At 37.5% G+C, this 23,500-nt stretch overlaps 1 protein-coding gene across 2 annotated transcripts in view; it reads left to right on the forward strand.

Moving 5' to 3' along the window:
- Nucleotides 1-23,500, forward strand: part of CFAP91 (cilia and flagella associated protein 91) — a 99,832-nt gene that overhangs the window by 24,682 nt on the left and 51,650 nt on the right. For both annotated transcript variants that reach the window (XR_014305773.1, XM_082711630.1), the window contains exon 6: nucleotides 5,040-5,221. Coding sequence is in view for 1 of the 2 variants with exons in the window: in XM_082711630.1 (XP_082567756.1) it covers nucleotides 5,040-5,221 (182 nt within the window). In the remaining variant the exon portion in view is untranslated. The remainder of the gene's footprint in view (nucleotides 1-5,039; nucleotides 5,222-23,500) is intronic.

Consider the following 23,500-nt stretch of genomic DNA (forward strand, 5'->3'; position numbering starts at 1 on the left):
TGGCTATTATAAAACTAAACATACTCTTAGCATATGATCCAGCAATCTTGCTCCTTGGTGTTCACCCAAGGAGTTGAAAACTTACGCAAAAATTTGAAAAATTTACCTGCATATAAACCCATTAGTATTTATAGCAGCTTTATTCATAAATGCCAAAACTTGGAGGCAACCAAGATGTCCTTTACCAGGTTGATCGATAAACTATGGTATATTGAGACAGTGTAATATATTATTCATCACTAAAAGGAAATGAGCTATTAAGTCATGGAAAGATGTGGAAGAATCTTAAATGCATATTACTAAGACAAAGAAGCCAATCAGGAAAAGCTACAGTATGTGTGATTCCAACTATATGACATTCTGGAAAAGACAAAGCTATGGGGATTCTAAAAGGATCATTGATTGCCAGGGGTGGGAGGGGTATGGATGAATAGATGGAGTACAGAGAATTTTTAGGACGGGGAAGATACTCTGTATGATGCTGTAATGGCAGATAGGTATTATGCTACATGTACTACGTATTGTAAGGATTTGTCAAAGCCATAGAATGTATAATACCAAGAGAGAACTGCAGTATACTTTATGGGGTGATCATGATGTGTAAATGTATGTTCCTCATTTGTAACAAATGTACCACTCTGGTGAGGGATATTGATAATGGAGCAGCCTATGCATGTATGGAGGCAAAGCGTATATGGGAAGTCTCTGTACCTTCCTCTCAGTTTTACTGTGAATGTAAAACTGCTCTGAAAACATTAAGTTTTTAAAAAACACATTCTTTAGCGTTTAGTTACAGAAACCCCTCTTTGTGTTTAGTTTTGTTGGGCTTGGAGGGGAAAATCTAGAAGGGGGTCTGGCAGACAGGGCATGCTCCTGGTGCTTGTGTGGTAGTGGAGGAGGAAGGGTCTGGATAGAGGGAACAGAGCAGTGGTACATGCTGTCAGGGTACCAGTGAGCCTGTGGATGGGATCCAGGGCTCAAGCCAGATGAGAAGCAAATACGGGGTTTTTCTTGTTTTTGAGTCCTGACTGAAGTTGGGGAGGGGTAGGAGAGAGATCATTGTTCTTTCTTACTCAGTTTATTCTCCCTAAAACCAGCTGAAATGGAGAAAAGGAGTATAGGTTGGAGAAAAATAACAAGTTAGAAAAGAATCTATTAAGTTATAGGACTTCTGTCAAGGTAGCTTTCCCCTTTGCATCCTCTCCCCCGACTCCTCTAGAAGGATCTTAAATCATCAGAGAGGCTAGTCAGAAGGATTCGTTAGGCTTTAGCATAGTCTTAGCAAATTTGATCAGATGGTTCAAATGTGTATAAATTTTAATTTGGTAAGAAATTTATTTTCTTGATTCAAACCAGTGGTGTTATAATATTCATATGATCTGAGATAACATAAAGCTGATTTGAAGTTATTTCCTCAACTAGAATCTTTATAGTCAAGTAATTTCTGCTGAAAACATAAATTATAAAATATCTAAATTATCTACAGAGGTTAGAAATTCATAACAGCTGCTGAAAAAATGATTTCAATACCACTAGAATTCAGCATTAATAACAGTTTAAAGTACTATTTCATTACAGGTTGAGCCTCCAAGAAGGTGCTTCTTTCTAGCTGACTTGAAGTGCATTTTTAGAGCTCAGCTCTGTATGTTTTGCTTATATATAAACACCTCCCATTGTCTATTTTTTAAAATGGAAACCTTTCTCTCTTTTGCCATTATATTTCAGGTTTTTTGCTTACGTAATTTAATATTCTACCAACTAGAAAATGTATTTTCTTTTAAATGGAAATGGCTATTTTTTCCCTTATTTTTTAGTACTTATTTAATAGTACTACGTGTTTAGATTTTTTATTTATTTTATTTTATTTATTTATTTATTTATTTTAGATTTTTAAAAAATGTTAGAAAATTTAGAAAAACTATAAAAATGAAAAAATTCTGTAATCCTATCCAGAAATAGCTATTTTATTGTATATCCATCTAAGCATTTTTCTATGCACAAAACACAGGTGTGGTTTTTTTTAAGATTTTATTTTATTTATTTGACAGAGAGAGATAGCAATCACAGGTAGGCAGAGAGTCAGACAGAGAGAGGGCGGGAAGCAGGCTCCCTGCTGAGCAGAGAGCTCGACTCAGGGCTCCATCCCAGGACCCTGAGATCATGATCTGAGCCGAAGGCAGAGGCTTAACCCACTGAGTCATCCAGTTTCCCCCAAAACACAGTTTTTAAATATAAAAATGTAGTCCTGTTGTACATGCTGCTCTACAGTGTGCTTTTTTCCCTATTTTACATTGAATTATGGACATTTTTATATGTTTATAAATTCTGATTACATTTTTACTTTTAATAGCTGCATAAATTCCATTATATGTATGCCATATTTTTTGAAGTAGTTTTTCTATTGATGGTGATCATTTAAGTTTCTTGAAAACTTAAATTTAAATCATTTTTCTTGAAAAAGAGCCACATGAATAGATTGAAAAGATTTCCCTGAGGTATGACTTAGTTAAAAGGGGAAGATGCAAAAATGTATTAATAATATGATTTCCATATTAGCAAAACAATAATAATCTATATGTGTATATTTGTTCAAGTGTAGAAGAATAAGTGTGGATGAAAATACAGCAAGATTCAAGCATAATTGAAGTATATATTCTAGATATAGGATATACAGAAAGGGTCCTTCTATAGGTGGATAAGGGAGAAAAGATATTAAGGGAAACAAACTCAAAAGTAAAAGAGAAAAACACTGCTGGGGTGCCTGGCTGGCTCAGTTGGTGGAGTTGCAACTCTTGATCTTGGGGTTGTGAGTTCGAGCCCCTCATTGGGTGCAGAGATTCCTTAAAAATAAAATCTTTATTTTATTTTTTAGATTTTATTTAAATTCAAGTTAGTTAAAATATAGTGTATTATTAGTTTCAGGGGTAGAATTTAGTGATTCATCAGTTGCATACAACATCCAATGCTCATTACATCAAGTGCCTTCCTTAATACCCATCACCCAATTACTTGGTCCCCTCACCAACCTCCCCTCCAGCAATTCTGTTCCCTATAAGAGTATCTTATGGTTTGCTCCCTGTTTTTATCTTATTTTTTCCTTCCCTTCCCCTGTGTTCATCTGTTTTATTTCTTGAATTCTACATGAGTGAAATCATACGGTATTTGTCTTTCCCTGAGTTATTTCGCTTAGCATAATACACTCTAGTTCCATCCATGTCATTGCACATGGCAAGATTTCATTCATTTTGATGGCTGAGTAATATTCCTCTGTATGTGTGTGTGTGTATACACACTATATCTTTATCCACTCATCAGTTGATGGACATCCAAAAATAAAACCTTAGAAAAGAGGGGTGCCTGGGTGGCTCAGTGGGTTAAGCCGCTGCCTTCGGCTCAGGTCATGATCTCAGAGTCCTGGGATCGAGTCCCACATCGGGCTTTCTGCTCAGCAGGGAGCCTGCTTCCCTCTCTCTCTGCCTGCCTCTCCATCTACTTGTGATTTCTCTCTGTCAAATAAATAAATAAAATCGTAAAAAAAAAAAAACAAAAAACACCTTAGAAAAGAAAACAGTGCGCTGTTTTTAAAGCATATGTGCTATCATACTTGTTATAAAATATATATAAATATAAAAATAGCCATATATCATTTTGATATCATATAAAAATATATAAAAATATAAACATTATCATACTTGTTATAAAATTATGTTAATAGTAGAGATGTTTATTTTTTGTAATATTTTAAAGATTTTATTTATTTATTTATTTGACAGAGAGCTAGAGAGCACAAGTAGGCAGAGTGGCAGGCAGTGGGAAGAGAGAAGCAGGTTCTCTGCTGAGCAGGGAGCCTGACATGGGGCTCAATCCCAGGACCCCGAGATCATGACCCAAGCCTAAAGCAGATGCCTAGCTGACTGAGCCACCCAGGCACCCCAGGAGTAGACACATGTTTGAATGAATTAATATAAAAATTTTTTCCGTACTTAAAAGTAACCAGAATAAGAAAAAAACAAAAAGTTGAAAATATGGATCTAAGATTGATGCCTAATAACCTCAGGTGCAACCATTTTTTAAAAATTGGTCATTAGAAAAAGTTTTTAAGTTTTCTCTTACACATCAGACTTTATGAATATATTTGCATATATCTCTGTATATCTGTTTATATTTCAGTCAACATGAGAATGCCCGTTTCTTTGCAATTTGATCAATGCTAGGTATTTTCAATTTTTTAGATCTTTGCTTATGTAATATAATAAAATAGCATCTTGTGGTTTTATTTTACTTTTCTTTGATTACAAGTTATGTTCATTATTTTTTCATATGTTTGCTACAAGTTTTCATTTTTTCCAATTGTTCTTTATCCATTTTTCTTTTAGTATTTAACTGTCTTACTGATTTATAAGGCCTTTATTTGGTAATAAAAATATTATGGTATATTTACTTATGTTTCCTATTACTTTTATAGTCTCATTTTTTACATTAAATGCCTTAAAATATCTGGAATTAATTTCTATCCAAGGGATGAGGTAACTTTTACATAGTTAACCAAGTAATCCTAACATTAATTAATTGAGTCATCTATCTTGAAAGAGCCTTGCCTTTTTAAAAAATCAGAAAGCATCTCTTCTCTTTTCTCTGCTCCTGAATTTCTAGAGGGAAACAAATTTTGTTGTATAACTGAAACCAGAGAAAAAAGAAACCAGCAATTCTCAGCAGGTTCAGAAGTAACTGTATGACATCCTAGAATCTACCTTTTATAGCTCTGTACTACATTCCCGCCCAGTGATACACAGATAAGTAGGTACTTTTGTGATTAGACCTGGGCTTTTATATCCCTTCAGTTTTTTGGAAGAGATGAGACTAACAAGGCAGTTCTCTCAAGATAATTGGGCACAATCCTGAATACACTGGATTCATGAATTTGTGCATGTTTAAAGGGGAATGGGCTTAGTGAAGCTAAGGATTTATTTCTACGTGACTGTATAGTCTTCTAAGTGATTGGATCAGGTTTTAATTTTTGAAATAATTTTCCCTTTTAGGACAGAGGCATATATTTTCCCTCCTACTCCTGCTAAGTACCCTCCTGTACCTTCAAAGTATACCGTGGGTACTCAGACTGATTATCGGGATGCTGAAGTTCAAACTGATCCGTATTCTCCAGAATATGTAGTATGTCAGGATTCAATCCCTGAGCTCTTGACCCTGGCTACTCTTACGTGGGGTGAGTTGACAATTGTCTTGATTATTTTTGAAGGCCTGTCCTGATAACAGTGCATGCTGTTGAGTTCCTGGAAATAATGTGCTCAGAGGTAACTGCCTCTGTTGCTGTTTAAAATGTCTTGCTCAGCAGAGCTACTTCACAGACTCATGCTTCTATTGATACTTTTCTTCAAGGAGAGTATACCCTTTCCATTTTAAGGAGGCTTATTGTACTTTATCCTCGAAGCTGAAGTTCTATTTCAGCTTAATTTTGTGTTTATTTGCTGACTACTCACCTCCCCCCGCCCCCCAAACTGTTTTTCCTAATGAATCAATTCCTTTTCATTGAGCAATCCTCACTCCCTCTTTACATATAAACTTTTTTTGAGTGTATAATACTGAATGTATATTCCACCATATGGAACAGTATTATCTTACTTTGCCAAAATATCTTGCATTATCAAAGCTCTCTTACATACCCCTATTGGATGATTTGGGTGATTTCTTTTGCTGTTATCTCTAAAATGTCAATATGGTTCAGGCTCAGAAATTCACTCTTAGAATGCAATAAAATCTGACCAAGGCCTATATTATGTGAAATTAGAAAAATTAATAAGGAAAGGGGCTTTTTAAAAAAAATATTTTATTTTTTCAGTGTTCCAAGATTCATTGTTTATGCACCACACTCAGTGCTCCATGCAATACATGCCCTCCATAATACCCACCACCAGTCTCACTCATCTCCCTACCCCCCCCCCCAAAAAACTCTTTGTTTCTCAGAGTCCACAGTCTCTTATGGTTTGTCTCCCTCTCCGATTTCCCCCAACTCACTTCTCCTTTCCTTCTCCCAATGTCCTCCGTGTTATTCCTTATGCTCCACAAGTAAGTGAAACCATATGATAATTGACTCTCTCTGCTTGACTTACTTCACTAAGCATAATCTCCTCCTGTCCCATCCATGTTGATACAAAAGTTGGGTATTCATCCTTTCTGATGGAGGCATAATACTCCATTGTATATATGGACCATATATATCTTCTTTATCTGTTTGTCTGTTGAAGGGCATCTTGGTTCTTTCCACCATTTGGCTATTGTGGCCACTGCTGCTATGAACATTGGGGTACAGATGACCCTTCTGTTCACTACTTCTGTATCTTTGGTGTAAATATCCAGTAGTGCAATTGCAGTGTCATAGGGTAGCTTTATTTTTAATTTCTTAAGGGATCTCTGCACTGTTTTCCAAAGTGGCTGCACCATTCCCACTAACAGTGTAAGAAGGTTCCGGAAAGGGGCTTTTGGAAATGACTAGACATTAGCTTCTTGAACTCACTTGATTGTAGCAGGGAAACTGAGAGCCAGAGAAGCCAGCTCCTCCTAGGTGTTAGAGATAGTTGGTTCACTGTAATGATTTTTATTAAAATGAGTTACTTTTGTTTCCCAGTTGTGATAGTTTGCTCTGGTCAAGTCTGTATCATAGACAGTAAAGATGTTCATATCTGAGACCTAGTTTGGTTCTTGTTTCCTGGCTCTCCTTACAAATTCAGAAGCATTCTTTACATCCATACTTAAAAGTAGAGGCTCTACTTTCAGATGAGATTTTCAGAGGAGATTTCAGACAGATTAAAAATATGGTGAAACTTTTCCCTTCTGCTCTGAATATGTATATGTATTAGTGTATATATATGAAAATATATATTGGTTATATGTATATTAGTGTGTTTGTATACACATATATACTTTTTAAGAAAGGAAGAAAATTTCCGTAGTTTAGAAGTATAGACTTCCTAAAAGAAAGAAATAGCTGGGAGCCCAAGATGATGAGCAGGAACTGTGAATGGTAGGGAGCCTGATCTGAAATGCCTGCCTGAACTAGAAGAAGCAGGACTTTTCTCCTGCCCACAGGTGGGGCCGAAGCCCAGTGCCTGCCAATACAGATGTTGAAGTATCAGTAAAAACCACTGAGTCAGGCCTACCCCCTCATTTGTAAGGCCCTGAGTAGGATTTTAAATGGAGGCCTATATACTATATGTATAAGATGTTTTAAAATGATAAATCAAGTTAATATCTGTTAAGTAAAATATTTTAAGGAAATAAATCTGTATTTTTCACAAATATATCTTTTTTTCTATTTTAAAAATTTATTTATTTATTTTCAGAGAGAGAGTGCATGTACAAGCAGGCAGAGTGGCAGGGAGAGGCAGAGAGAGAAGCAGGCTCCCCGCTGAGCAAGGAGCCTGATGCAGGACTCAATCCCAGGACCCTAGGATCATGATCTGAGCTGAAGGCAGATGCTTAACCTACTGAGCCACCCAGGCATCCCTACAAATATATCTCTATAACAAGTTGAAAGGACAAGTTTAAATGGAAAATTCTTAGATACCTTGGGATTCTTTGGAGGAATGGGGCAGCAAGAAAAGAGGCTGCCTGTGACTTACTTTTTTCTCTGGCTCTGTTCCACATCATGAGGGGCTTGTCATGTATGCATGTGGTTACTTCACCTTCTTTTTCCAATCTCTGCATATATATCCCTGTAAACAGCTGCTACGTGGTTACTTCTTGGGTTTAAGGGTGAACGAACAGGGGCACCTGGGTGGCTCAGTTGGTTAAACATCTTCTTTCAGCACAGATCATGATCCCAGGGTCCTAGCATCAAGCCCAACATTAGGCTTGCTCGGTAAAGAGCCTGCTTCTCCCTCTCCCTCTGCTGCTCCCCGTGCTTGTGATTTTTTTTTTCTCTCTCTCTGTTAAATGAATAAAATCTTTTTAAAAAGGAGGGGGGTATGAACAAACAGCAGCATATAGTCTGCCCAGGGGAATCTGAATTCTAGGAAGAGGTCCATGTAGATACTGCAAGGAGGCTTGGGCCATTTTTTAAGGAATTTCAAGGTCTCTAACAGTGGAGTAGGTTCAGCTGGGCATGGTCTGTTGAACTTCTCATCTTATGATAATGGGCAGAGCTCTAAAGAATGAGGCTGGGGAGCTATCCCTTTTGCCAGGTCAAAGACTGTTACTATCCAGTGTGCTTATGAGAGGAATCTACAGATGATCTCAACCCAAGAATCACAAAACATCTAAAGAACACAGGCACCAGGAGTCATCCACAAAAAGTTAAAAAAGAGAGAGAGAGAGAATAAATTCCTGAGCAAACAGAGCAAATGGACCAATCTGAAAAGGACTTGGGAAATACTTTTTATATCCTCAAAGAGATAAAGAGGGATAAAGCATGAAAACAAGAGTGGGAGCTATGAAAAAGAACCAGTTGCAATCACTGGGAAGGAAAACTATGAAGTTTGAAATAAAATGAGCTCAGTAGTAAACTAGGCAGCGCTGAAGAACAAATTAGTGAAATGAAAGAGGAAATGAACAAATATTCCAGAATGCAATATTCAAAGATAGAATAAGGTTTAAAAAAAAAAAGGTAAGAACCATGGGGGGGAAGAAAAAAAAAAAAAAGAACCATGGGGGATAGGATTATAAGATCCTATAATAGAGAGAATGGTGGAGAAGCGGATGCAAGAAAAGATAAAGACTGAGAAAGATAAATGGCTGAGAATTTCCCAGGACTAAAGAAATATATGAATCATGTACTGTTGGATCCTATTGGCTAGTATTTGGTGAGAATTTTTGCATCTGTGCTCATGAAGGATATTGGTCTGTAATTCTCTTTTTTGACGGGGTTTTTGTCTGGTTTTGGTATCAAGGTAATGCTGGCCTCATATAATGAGTTTGGAAGTTTTCCTTCCATTTCTATTTCTTGGAAAAGTTTCAGGAGAATAGGTATTTTTTTTCTATTTTATTTATTTATCTTTTTTTAGTTTTTATAAACATATAATGTATTTTGATACCCAGGGGTACAGGTCTGTGAATGGCTAGATTTACGCACTTCACAGCACTCACCATATCACATACCCTCCCCAATGTCTATAACCACACCCTCTCTCCCAAACCCCCTCCCCCCAGCAACCCTCAGTTTGTTTTGTGAGATTAAGAGTCACTTATGGTTTTTCTCCCTCCCTATCCCATCTTGTTTCATTCATTCTTCTCCTACGCCTTAAACCCCCCATGTTGTATCTCCACTTCCTCATATCAGGGAGATCATAGGAAAGTTGTCTTTCTCCAATTGACTTATTTCGCTAAGCATGATACCCTCTAGTTCCATCCATGTCATCACAAATGGCAAGATTTCATTTCTTTTGATGACTGCATAGTATTCCATTGTGTATATATACCACATCTTCTTTATCCATTCATCTGTTGATGGACATCTAGGTTCTTTCCATAGTTTGGCTATTGTAAACATTGCTGCTATAAACACTCGGGTGCATGTGCCCCTTCGAATCACTACGTTTGTAGCTTTAGGGTAAATACCCAGTAGTGCAATTGCTGGGTCGTAGGGTAGTTCTATTTTCAACATTTTGAGGAATCTCCAACCTGTTTTTCAGAGTGGTTGCACCAGCTTGCATTCCCACCAACAGTGTAGGAGGGTTCCCCTTTCTCTATATCCTCACCAGCATCTGTCATTTCCTGACTTATTAATTTTAGCCGTTCTCACTGGTGTGAGGTGATATCTCATTGTGGTTTTGATTTGTATTTCCCTGATGCAGATTGATGTGGAGCATTTTTTCATGTGTCTGTTGGCCATCTGGATGTCTTCTTTGCAGAAATGTCTGTTCATGTCTTCTGCCCATTTCTTGATTGGATTATTTGTTCTTTGGGTGTTGAGTTTGCTAAGTTCTTTATAGATTTTGGACACTAGCCCTTTATCTGATATGTCGTTTGCAAATATCTTCTCCCATTCTGTCAGTTGTCTTTTGGTTTTGTTAACTGTTTCCTTTGTTGTGCAAAAGCTTTTGATCTTAATGAAATCCCAATAGTTCATTTTGTTTTTGCTTCCCTTGCATTTGGTGATGTTCCTAGGAAGATGTTGCTGTGGCTGAGGTCGAAGAGGTTGCTCCCTGTGTTCTCCTCAAGGATTTTGATGGATTCCTTTCTCACATTGAGGTCCTTTATCCATTTTGAGTCTATTTTCGTGTGTGATATAAGGAAATGGTCCAGTTTAATTTTTCTGCATGTGGCTGTCCAATTTTCCCAACACCATTTATTGAAGAGGCTGTCTTTTTTCCATTGGACATTCTTTCCTGCTTTGTCGAAGATTAGTTGGCCATAGAGTTGAGAGTCTATTTCTGGGCTCTCTATTCTGTTCCATTAATTTATATGTCTGTTTTTGTGCCAGTACCATGCTGTCTTGATGATGACAGCTTTGTAATAGAGCTTGAAGTCCGGAATTGTGATGCGACCAACTTTGGCTTTCTTTTTCAATATTCCTTTGGCTATTTGAGATCTTTTCTGGTTCCATATAAATTTTAGGGTTATTTGTTCCATTTCTTTTTTTTTTTTTTTAAGATTTTATTTATTTATTTGACAGAGAGAAATCACAAGTAGATGGAGAGGCAGGCAGAGAGAGAGAGAGAGAGAGAAGCAGGCTCCCCGCTGAGCAGAGAGGCCGATGCGGGACTCGATCCCAGGACCCTGAGATCATGACCTGAGCTGAAGGCAGCGGCTTAACCCACTGAGCCACCCAGGCGCCCCTTGTTCCATTTCTTTGAAAAAAATGGATGGGATTTTGATAGGAACTGCATTAAATATGTAGATTGTTTTAGGTAGCATAGATATTTTCACAATATTTGTTCTTTCAATCCAGGAGCATGGAACATTTTTCCGTTTCTTTGTGTCTTCTTCAATTTCTTTCATGAGTACTTTATAGTTTTCTGAGTATAGATTCTTAGCCTCTTTGGTTAGGTTTATTCCTAGGTATCTTATAGTTTTGGGTGCAATTGTAAATGGGATTGACTCCTTAATTTCTCTTTCTTCTGTCTTGTTGTTGGTGTAGAGAAATGCAACTGATTTCTGTGCATTGATTTTATATCCTGACATTTTACTGAATTCCTGTATAAGTTCTAGCAGTTTTGGAGTGGAGTCTTTTGGGTTTTCCACATATCATCTGCAAAGAGTGATAGTTTGACTTCTTCTTTGACCATTTGGATGCCTTTAATTTCCTTTTGTTGTCTGATTGCTGAGGATAGGACTTCTAGTACTATGTTGAATAGCAGTGATGATAACGGACATCTCTGCCGTGTTCCTGACCTTAGCAGAAAAGCTTTCAGTTTTTCTCCATTGAGAATGATATTTGTGGTGGGTTTTTCATAGATGGCTTTGATAATATTGAGGTATGTGCCCTCTATCCCTACACTTTGAAGAGTTTTGATCAGGAAGAGATGCTGTACTTTGTCAAATGCTTGTCAGCATCTATTGAGAGTATCATATGGTTCTTGTTTTTTCTTTTATTAATGTATTGTATCACATTGATTGATTTGCAGATGTTGAACCAACCTTACAGCCCTGGAATAAATCCCACTTGGTCATGGTGAATGATCCTTTTAATGTACTGTTGAATCCTATTGGCTAGTATTTTGGTGAGAATTTTCACATCTGTGTTCATCAAGGATATTGGTCTGTAGTTCTCTTTTTTGATGGGATCCTTGTCTGGTTTGGGGATCAAGGTGATGCTGGTCTCATAAAATGAGTTTGGAAGTTTTCCTTCCATTTCTATTTTTTGGAACAGTTTCAGGAGAATAGGAATTAGTTCTTCTTTAAATGTTTGGTAGAATTCCCCCTGGGAAGCCGTCTGGCCCTGGGCTTTTGATTGTTTGGAGATTTTTGATGACTGTTTCAATCTCCTTACTCATTGTGAGTCTGTTCAGGTTTTCTATTTCTTCCTGGTTCAGTTGTGGTAGTTTATATGTCTCTAGAAATGCATCCATTTCTTCCAGATTGTCAAATTTGTTTGCATAGAGTTGCTCATAGTATGTTCTTATAATTGTTTGTATTTCTTTGGTGTTAGTTGTGATCTCTCCTCTTTCATTCATGATTTTATTTATTTGGGTCCTTTCTCTTTTCTTTTTGATAAGTCTGGCCAGGGGGTTATCAATCTTATTAATTCTTTCAAAGAACCAGCTCCTAGTTTCATTGATTTGTTCTATTGTTTTTTTTTTTTTTTTTTTTTTTTTTTTGGTTTCTATTTCATTGGTTTCTGCTCTGATCTTTATTATTTCTCTTCTCCTACTGAGCTTAGGGTTTCTTTCTTGTTCTTTCTCCAGCTCCATTAGGTGTAGGCTTAGGTTATGTACTTGAGACCTTTCTTGTTTCTTGAGAAAGGCTTGTACCGCTATATATTTTCCTCTTAGGACTGCCTTTGCTGTGTCCCACAGATTTTGAACCATTGTGTTTTCATTATCATTTGTTTCCATGAATTTTTTAAATTCTTTAATTTCCCAATTGACTCATTCATTCTTTAGTAGGATGCTCTTTAGCCTCCATATATTTGAGTTCTTTGCAACTTCCCTCTTGTGATTGAGTTCTAGCTTTAGAGCATTGTGGTCTGAAAATATGCAGGGAATGATCCCAATCTTTTGGTACTGGTTGAGACCTGATTTGTGACCCAGGATGTGATCTATTCTGGAGAATGTTCCATGTGCACTAGGGAAGAATATGTATTCTGTTGCTTTGGGATGGAATGTTCTGAATATATCTGTGATGTCCATCTGGTCCAGTGTGTCATTTAAGGCCTTTATTTCCTTGTTGATCTTTTGCTTGGATGATCTGTCCATTTCAGTGAGGGGGGTGTTATAGTCCCCTACTGTTATTGTATTATTGTCAGTGTGTTTCTTTGATTTTGTTATTAATCGGTTATATAGATGGCTGCTCCCATGTTAGGGGCATAGATATTTAAAATTGTTAGATCTTCTTGTTGGACAGACCCTTTAAGTATGATATAGTGTTCTTCCTCATCTCTTTATTGTCTTTAGCTTAAAATCTAATTTATCTGATATACAGATTGCCACTTCAGCTTTTTAAAATGTCTGTTAGCATGGTAAATTGTTTTCCACCCCCTCACTTTAAATCTGGAGGTGTCTTTGGGTCTAAAATGAGTTTCTTGTAACAGCATATTGATGGGTTTTGTTTTTTATCCATTCTGATACCCTGTGTCTTTTGATTGGGGCATTTAGCCCATTAACATTCAGGGTAACTATTGAAAGATAAGAATTTAGTACCATTGTATTGCCTGTAAGGTGACTGTTACTGTATATTGTCTCTGTTCCTTTCTAGTCTACTACTTTTAGGCTCTCTCTTTGCTTAGAGGACCCCTTTCAATATTTCCTGTAGAGCTGGTTTGGTATTTTCAAATCCTTTCAGTTTTTGTTTGTCCTGGAAGCTTTTTATCTCTCCTTCTATTTTCAATGATAGCCTAGCTGGATACAGTCTTCTTGGCTGTATACTCTTCTTATTTAGTGCTCTGAATATATTGTGCCAGTTCTTTCTGGCTTGCCAGGTCTCTGTGGATAAGTCTGCTGCCTATCTAATATTTCTACCATTGTATTTTACAGACATACAGCTTGTCCTGAGCTGCTTTCAGTATTTTCTCTTTGTCACTAAGACTTGTAAGTTTTACTATTAGATGATGGGGTGTGGACCTATTTTTATTGATTTTGAGGGGCTTCTCTGTTCTTCCTGGATTTTGATGCTTGTTCTCTTTGCCATATTAGGGAGATTCTCTACTATAATTCACTCCTTTTTTTCTTTCTTCTTTTGGAATTCCAATTTTTCTAATATTGTTTCATATTATGATATCACTTATCTCTCGAATTCTCCCCTTATGGTCCAGTAGTTGTTTGTCTCTCTTTTGCTCAGCCTCTTTATTCTCCATCATTTGGTGTTCTTTATCACTAATTCTCTCTTCTGCCTCATTTTTTACTACACCTCATTAATAGGTTTTTAAATTTCAACTTGGTTAGATTTTAGTTCTTTTATTTCTCCAGAAAGGGATTTTATTTCTCCAGAAACGGTTTCTCTAATATCTTTCATGCCTTTTTCGAGCTCAGCTAGCATCTTGAGAATTGTCATTTTGAACTCTAGTTCTGACATATCAATGTCCATATTGATTAGGTCCCTAGCCCTTGTTACTGCTTTGTATTTTTTTTTTGTAGTAAGTTTTTCTGCCTTGTCATTTTATCCAGACAAGAATATAAGAACAAGAGAATAAAATGCTAAAAGGGTGGCAAAGACTCCAGAAAAATGTATGCTAACCAAATTGGAAGAATCCAAAACCGGGGGCGAGGGGAGAGGAAAAGGGGAAAAAAAGAAATAAAAATTAAAAAATTTTACACATTAGACTGTGTGCAAAAAATTTACACATTACACACACATTAGACTGGCGAGTAGAACAGAGCCACGCCCTTGATTTTGGGTGTATTTTGGTATTTTGAAGGAACTACCTCCCAAAATTTTAAAGAAAGAAAAACATATATATATACACACAAAAGTAAGGGTAAACGTGATGAAGGGATGGAATATGACTGTACAAATGAGAATAAAAAAAATTCTAAAAAAAGAAGTGATGAGATAAGTTGGTTGGAAAAAGAAAAAAAAGAGGAGGGAATGTGCTCAGGCTGGAGACTAGAACAAATCCATGTGCTAGATTAGGGTATATTTTGATTAGAAGAACTTATACCCCAAAATTAAAAAAAAAAACCCTACACATATACAAAAAATAAGGTTAAATACAATGAAGGGATAAAATATGGTATAACAATGAAGGTTTAAAAAGATTTTTTTAGAAAGGTATTATTAAGATAAACTAGCTCAAAAACGTTAAAAGAGGAAAGAGGAAATGTTAAAAAAAAATAGGATTAAAAAAAAAAAACTAGGGCACCTGGGTGGCTCAGTCATTAAGTGTCTGCCTTCAGCTCAGGTCATGATCCTAGGGTCCTGGGATGAGCCCCACATCGAGCTCCCTGCTCTGTGGGAAGCCTGCTTCTCCCTTTCCCTCTGTTGCTCCCCTGCTTGTGTTCACTCTCTTGCTGTGTCTCTGTCAAATAAGTACGTAAAATCTTTTAAAGAAATATTTTAAAAAATTTAACTTTGCAAAACTAAAGGATCATGGAGAAAAGGCCATGAATTCTATGCGTTGCTTTCCCCTAGCTCTGGAGTTCTGCTGTTCTCCTTGATTGGTGAGCGCGGTCTTGGCTGGATGGTCTTGCTCATTTTCTGTGGGAGGGGCCTGTTGCAGATTCTCAAATGTCTTTGCCTGAGGCAGAATTGCACCACACTTTCCAGGGACTGGGCTAAGTAATCTGCTTAGTTAGCTCTCGGAGCTTTTGTTCCCTGAACATTTTCCGTACTGCTTTGGAGGATGGGAATGAAAATGGTGGCCTCCCAATCTCTGGCCCAGAGGAGCCAAGAGCTCGGGGCCCCACTCCTCAGTGTGCCCTCAGATATAAGCAATCACTCTTGTTTTCCTGGTCTCTGGCCGTACTCCAAGCTCACCCGGCCTGTGATTGAATGTTTCTATCTCTGGTGCACGGTCCCATTTGGAGTCTCCAAACCCAGCAGATTCCTGCTGTGCTGCTTCTCCTGGAGAAGGAAGGTGAGTCTCCCTGGATCTGCCACTTGTGGGGTCACTGCTCTTTGATCATGTGCCTTGGATCATGGTTTAAGGCAACCCCGATCTGAAAGCTCACTCTTGGTTCTGATTCTGTAGTTGGCTTCCCCCCTCTGATACCTGGCAGCTCTGACACTCTCAGACACCCCCAATCTTTCTCTGACCCCATGGGACCTGAGACCACACTGTCCCCACGAGGGCTCCACCCCCGCTTAGCCTCTGGAGTGATGTCCCTCAGTGGAGCGGACTTCTAAAGATTTTATTTATTTATCAGAGGGAGAGATGGGGAGAGAGCGAGCACAGGCAGACAGAATGGCAGGCAGAGGCAGAGGGAGAAGCAGGCTCCCTACTGAGCAAGGAGCCCGATGTGGGACTCGATCCCAGGACGCTGGGATCATGACCTGAGCCGAAGGCAGCTGCTTAACCAACTGAGCCACCCAGGCGTCCCTGGAGCAGACTTCTAAATTTCTGATTTTGTGCTCTACTGCTCCACTGCTTGCCGGGAGCCCCCCATCCCCTGGTCCATCTTCCTGTCACTTTCGATTCACTTCTCCCCACATCCTACCTTTCAGAAAGTGAAATCAGAAAGGAAATCTACCTATGTGTTCCTAGAATTGCTGCTCTTCTTCTTTCCTATCTCCTTTTGAGTTTGTAGGTGTTTGGAATGGTTTGATAACTATCTAGCTGAACTCCAGGACCTGATGTCATTTCAGTCTGCTACTCCTCCACCATCTTGCCTCTCACTCAAGATGATAATTTTTTAAAAAGTTTTTTTGGGGGGTGCCTGGGTGGCTCAGTTGTTAAACATGTGCCTTCGGCTCACATCATGAAGCCGCGTCCGGCTTCCTGCTCAGTGGGATGCCTGCTTCTCTCTCTCCCACTCCCCCTGCTCATGTTCTCTCTCTCTCTGTCTCTCTCTCTGTCAAATAAATAAATAAAATCTTTTTTTAAAAAAAAGTTTTTATTTATTCTCATTTGAGAGAGAGAGAAGGCACAAGCAAAGCGAGGGGCAGAGAGAGAGAAACAATCAGGCTTCTCACTGAGCAGAGAGCCCAATGCAGGACTCCCTCCTAGGACCCTGAGATCATGACCTGAGTGAGCCAAAGGCGGATGCTTAACCTACCAAGCTACCCATATGCCCTGTAAAGATGATAATTTCTTTAAAAAAGAAGTAAGTATTAAAACTCTATGTTAGGATTGGCAGACTATGGTCCAAAAGCCAAACTGGCCTATTGCCTTTTTTAATATAGCTTGAATGCTAAGAATGGCTTTTACACTATAAAATAGATGACAAAATCCTATTTTGTAGCATGTGAAAATTACATGAAATTAAGATTTCAGCGACTCTAAAGAGGTTTTATTGGAACATAGCCACACTCATTTGTTCATGTACTGTCTGCCTGCTTTTGCATTTCATTTTTTGGAAAAAAAAATTTTTAAATTTTAATTTCATTATATTTAACATACAGTGTTATATTAATTTCAGGTATATAAGATAGTGGTTCAGCAGTTCTATACATACTAACACACATCACAATAAGTGTATTCTTTAATTCTCATCACCTATTTCCCTCCTTCCTCCCTCCCAGTAACCAGTTCTCTATATTTAAGAGTCTATTTTTTGTTTTTCTTTGTTGATTTGTTTTGTTTCTTAAATTCCACACAAGTAAAATCATATGGTATTTGTCTTTCTCTTTCTGACATTTCACTTACCATTATGTTCTCTAGCTCTACCCATGACAAAGATGTTGCAAATGACAAGATTTCATTCTTTTTTATGGCTGAATAATATTCTATTGTGTATATATGCCACTTCATATTTATCCATTTATAATTCTATGGACCCTTGGGTTGCTTCCATAATTCGCCCATTATAAATAACACTGCTATAAACATATACCTTTGGAAATTAGTGCTTTTATATTATTTGGATAAATACCTAGTAGTTCAAGTACTGGGTCATATGGTAATTCTAGTTTTCATTTTTTTGAATAACCTACATGCTGTCTTCCACAATGGTTGCAGAAGTTTGCATTCCCGGGGTACCTGGCTGGCTCAGTGGAAAGAGCATTCCACTCTTGATCTCAGGGTCATAAGTTTGAGCTGCATGTTGGATATAGAGATTATTTAAAAACGAAATCTTAAAAAAATGTTTTGGGGCACCTGGGTGGCTTAGTTTGTGAGTGTTGGACTCTTAATTTTGACTTAGGTCATGATACCAACCCCCGTATTGGAGTCATGCTCAGTGGTGAGTCTGTTTGAGATTCTCTCCCTTTCCCTCTGACCTTCCCCTACTCACTCATGCACTCTCTCTCTCTCAAATAAATATATAAATCTTTAAAAAAAATTTTGCATTCCCACCAACATCAAGGTTCCTTTTTCTCTACATCCTTGTCAACACTTGTGATTTCTTACTTATTTTAGCCATTCTGACAGGTGTGAGATAACCTCTGGTGGTGTTTTTGATTTGCATTTTCCTGTTGATGAGTGATGCTGAACATCTTTTCTTGTGTCTGTTGGCCATCTGTATGTTTTCTTTGGAGAAATGACTGTGTGTGTGTGTGTGTGTGTGTGTGTGTTGAGTTGTAAAAGTTCTTTCTATATTTTGGATACTAACCCTTGGTCAAATATGTCATTTGCAAATATATTCTTTCATTCAGTAGGTTGTCTTTTAGTTATGTTGATTGTTTCCTTTGCTGTGCAGAAGCTTTTTATTGTAGTCCCAGTAGTTTATTTTTGCTTTTGTTTCCCTTGCCTTGGGAGACTATCTAGAAAAATGTTGCTGTGACCAATGTCAGCGAAATTATTGCCAGTGTTCTCTTCTAGAATGTTTATGGTTTTAGGCCTCAAATTTAGGTTTCTAATCCATTTTGAGTGTATTTTTGTGTGTGGTATAAGAAAGTGGTCCAGTTTCATTCTTTTGTATGTAAGTATTTGGTTTTCTCAACACCATTTGTTGAAGAGACTTTTTCCCATTGCATGTTCTTGCCTCCTTTGTGGAAAATTAGTTGACCATAAAATTGTGGATTTATTTCTGGTCTTTCTGTTCTCTTCTGTTGATCTATGTGTCTGTTTTTGTGCCAGTACCATACTGTTTGATTACTACAGCTTTATAGTATATTTTGGATTTTGGGATTGTGACACCTCCAGTTTTGTTTTGTTTTGTTTCCCAAGATTGGTCTGTCTATTTGGAGTCTTTTGTGGTTCCATTCAAATGTTAGGATTATTTGTTCTAGTTCTGTGAAAAATACTGTTGGTATTTTGATAGGGAGTGCATTAAATCTGTAGGTTGCTTTCTATAGTATAGACATTTTAACAATATTTGTTCTCCCAATATATGAACATGGAATATCCATTTGTATCATCTTCAGTTTCTTTCATCAGTGTTTTATAGTGTTCAAAGTAGACGTCTTTTACTTCCTTGGTTAAGTTTTTTTTTTTTTTTTTTTTAAGATTTTATTTATTTGACAGAGAGAGACACAGCAAGAGAGGGAGCACAAGCAAGGGGAGTGGGAGAGGGAGAAACAGACTTCTTGTTGAGCAGGGAGCCCGATGTGGGGCTCCATCCCAGAACCCTGGGATCATGACCTGAGCTGAAGGCAGTTGCTTAATGACTGAGCCACACAGGCACCCCTCCTTGTTAAGTTTATTCCTTGGTATTTCATATGATTTTTATACTTTGTGCTGTTGATGTGATATATCATGTTGGTTGATACTGAACCACCCTCATATCTCAGGAAAAAATCCCACTTGATCTTGGTAAATGATTTGTTCAACTTGGTTTGCTAATATCTGTTTGAAGATTTTGCATTTCTGTTCATCAGAGATATTGGTATATAGTTCCCTCAGTCTGTCTCTCTTTTTTTTTAGTGTCTTTATCTGGTTTTGGTATCAGGGTACAGGTGGCCTCATAGAATGAATTTGAAAGCTTTCTTTCCTCTTCTATTTTTCAGAATAGTTTGAGAAGAATAAGTATTAACTCTTTAAATATTTGTTAGAATTCACCTTTGAAGATGTCTGGTCCTAGACTTTTGTTTGTCAAAGTTTTTTGATTGCTGATTCAATCTTTTATGCTGGTGGTCAGTCTGTTCACATTTTCTGTTTCTTCCTGTTCAAGTTTGGGAGGTTATATGATTCTATTTCTTCTGGATTATCCAATTTGTTGGCATATACTTTTTTATAATAGTCTCATAACCCTTGGTCTTTCTGTGGTGTTGGTTGTTATTTCTCATCTTTCATTTCTGATGTATTTTTGAGCCCTCTCTTTTTCTTTTGATGAGTTTATCAATTTTGTTGATCTTTTCAAAGAACCAGCTCCTGGTTTCATTGTTCTGTTCTACTGTTGTTTTTTAAAAAAATTTCTATATTTATTCATTCTCTAATCTTTAGTATTTCCTTTCTTGTGCTAGTTTTGGGCTTTGCGTATTTTTTTTTTTTTTTTTTTAGCTCCCTTAAGTGTAATGTTAGGTTGTTTATTTGAAGTTTTTCTTGCTTCTTGAGGTAGGCCTGTATTGCTATAAATTTCCCTTTAAAATTGCTTTTCTGCATGTCAAAGATTTTTGGCCATTGTGTTTTCATTTTCATTTGTCTCCATATATTTTTTAATTCCTCTTTGATTTCTTGGTTGATCCATTCATTGTTTAGTAGCCTGTAACTTAGCCTCTATGTATGTGTGTTTTTCCAGATTTTTTTCCTGTGGTTGATGTCTAGTTTCATACTGTTGTGGTTAGAAAAGATGCATGGTACTTCAGTCTTTGTAAACCTGTTGAGACTTGCTTTGTGGCCTAATATGTGATCTGTTCTGGAGAATGTTCCATATGCACTTGAAAAAAATGTGTGTATTCCACTGTTTTAAGATGCAATGTTCTGAATATATCTGTTAGATCCATGTGGTCAAATGTGTCATTTATAGCCACTGTTTCCTTAATCATCTACTGTTTAGATGACCTATCCATTAATATAAAGGATGTTAAAGTCCCCTACTATTATTGTGTTAGTATCAGTTGCTCCCTTTAAGTTTCTTATTAGCTGCTATATATTTTCGGGTATTCCCGTCTTCTTGTTCAGTGGTTCCCGTCTTCTTGTTCAGTGGTTCCCTGTGTGATTATGTACTATCCTTTGTCTTCTGTTACTGTCTTCGTTTTAAAGCCTATTTTGTCTAATAAAAGTGTTCCACCTGGCTTTCTTTCACTTTCATTTGCATGATAAATGCTTTTGCATTTCTTTACTTTTAGTCTGCATGCATATGTCTTTATGTCTGAAGTGAGTCTTGTAGGCAGTATATATATGGTTCTTGCTTTGTTTTTTTTTTTTTTTTTAAGATTTTACTTACTTATTTACTTACTTATTTATTTGTTTTAGAGAGAGTATGAGTTGGGGGAGGAGGAGTGGAGGAGTAAAGGGAAGAAGAATCCAGGTAGACTCTGTTCTGAGCATGATGTCCCACACAGGCTTGATCTCACAATCCTAAGATCACAACCTGAGTCAAAACCAAGAGTCAGATGCTTAGCCAACTGAGCTACCCAGGTGCCCTGATGGGTCTTACTTTTTTATCTATTCTGTCACCCTATGTCCTTTGATTGGAATGTTTAGTCCACTTACATTCAAAGTAATTACTGAGAGGTATGTACTTATCGTCATTTTGTTACTTGTTTTATGGTTGTTTTTGTAGTTCTTATTAAATTCCTTTTTTTTCTCATTGTCCTCTTTCAAGATTTGCTAGCTTTCTTTATTGATATACTTTGGTTCCCTTCTCTTCGTATTTTGCATTTCTATTACTAGTTTTTGATTTGTGGTTATGTTTAGGTCTATATGTAACATCTTATGCATGTAGCAGTCTATATTAGGGTTTTGGCCACTTAAGTTTGAACCCATTCTAAAAGCATTAAATTTTTATTCCTCTCCCCTGTTATATTTTAGGTATATGGTGTTACACTTTACATCCTTTTATTTTGTGATTCCCTTGACTGATTTTTATAGATATACTTTATTTTACTGGTTTTGTGCTTCCTACTTTTCTTACTCCTGCTTATGGTCTTTCCTTTCCACTCATAGAGTCTCCATTAACATTTCACGGAAGGCTGGTTTAGTGGTCATGAATTCCCCCAACTTCTGTCTCCTTGGCAAACTTTTTCTCTCTCCTTCTATTCTGAGTGATAGCTCTGTGGGATAGAGTATTCTTGGTTACACATTTTTCTCTTTCAGCACTTTGAATATTTCATGTCACCCTCTTCTGGCCTGCAGTGTTTCTGCTGAAAAATCAGCTTGTTGTCTTACAAGGTATTTCTTGTATATAATTACTTTTTTTTCTTGCTGCTTTAAAAATTCTTTACCACTACTTTCTGCCATTTTAATTACCATGTGCTTTGGTATGGACCTCCTTGAGTTGATTTTGTTGGGGGCATTTTGTGCCTCCTGAATCTGGATTTCTGTTTCCCTCTCCAGATTTGAAGAGTTTTCAGCTGTTATTTCTTCAAATAAAATTTTCTTCCCCCCACCCTTTTCTCTTTTTTTTTTTTTATAGATTTTTTTTTTTTTTTAAGATTTTATTTATTTATCAGAGAGAGAGGGGGAGAGAGCGAGCACAGGCAGACGGAATGGCAGGCAGAGGCAGAGGGAGAAGCAGGCTCCCTGCCAAGCAAGGAGCCCGATGCGGGACTCGATCCCAGGACGCTGGGATCATGACCTGAGCCGAAGGCAGCTGCCCAACCAACTGAGCCACCCAGGCGTCCCTCCTTTTCTCTTTTTTTTTGGATCCTTACAATGCAAGTGTTATTATACTTGATGGTGTTGTTGAGTTTCTTTAATCTATTTACATTTTTATTATTCTTTTTTGTCTCCTGTTCAGCTTGATTGCTTTCCATTACTCTGTCCTCCAGTCACTGAAATATTCATCTGCATCCTCTAGTGTACTATTTTTTTCTCTTCAGTTATTGAGTTCTTCATTTCTGTTTGGTTCTTTTTTATGTTTTCTCTCTTTGTTGTGTGTCTCACTGAGTCCTTCACTCTTTTCTCCATTTCAGTGAGTATGTTTATGATGATTACTATTTCCTACCAAGCATATTGTTTATCTCTATTTCATTTAGATTTCTTATGATTTTTCCCTGTCCTTATTGATATTTTCTCCTGTCCTTTCATTTGGGACATATTCTTCTGCATCCTCATTTTGTCTAATTCTCTGTGTCTGTTTCTATGTGTTATGAAAGTCAGCTATATCTGCTCTTGAAAGTCATGGATGTATGAAGAGGTGGTCCTGTAGTGCCTTGCATTACAATGTCCCCTTTTCACCAGACCCTGCAATTTCAGGGGCATCTTCTGTGCATGTTGTTTGTGCTCTACTGTTGTGACTGAGTTGTGTTTACCTTCAGTCTAGTCATCTGCAAAAGCTCTTTGCCTGTTGTAGGCAGGGTTTGGTCCCCGTGTTTTAATTTTGCCAGTCTGGGATTGCCTTGAGCTTGAGTTGAGTCAGACCAGGGGTTTGCCAGAGCTTCAGTAGCACTGAACAGCAAGGTATTCTTCCTGTATTGTCCCTTGAGATAGTTTTGTTGGTGAGTGGGACCAGCAGTTAGTTCAGAAATCTGTCCCCAGCCCACTACTATGTGTGGTTAGACTGGTATGTGTGGTTATCTTCCCCTCTCCTTGAGACAGGAATTGCTTGGAGTGGTGGTGGCCCCTTTTTGGGCTGCTTGCATAATGCTAGCCTTGGATGGACTTTTGCCAAGGATGGTTCCACAGGAGACATGGGATCAGAGTTAGTAGTGTCAGCAAGGTCTGTCAGTATGTACGGAGGTGACCTGCAGCTGC

This window comes from Mustela nivalis (genome assembly GCF_964662115.1).
Source record: "Mustela nivalis genome assembly, chromosome: 1".
Classification (NCBI taxonomy): Eukaryota; Metazoa; Chordata; class Mammalia; order Carnivora; family Mustelidae; genus Mustela; species Mustela nivalis.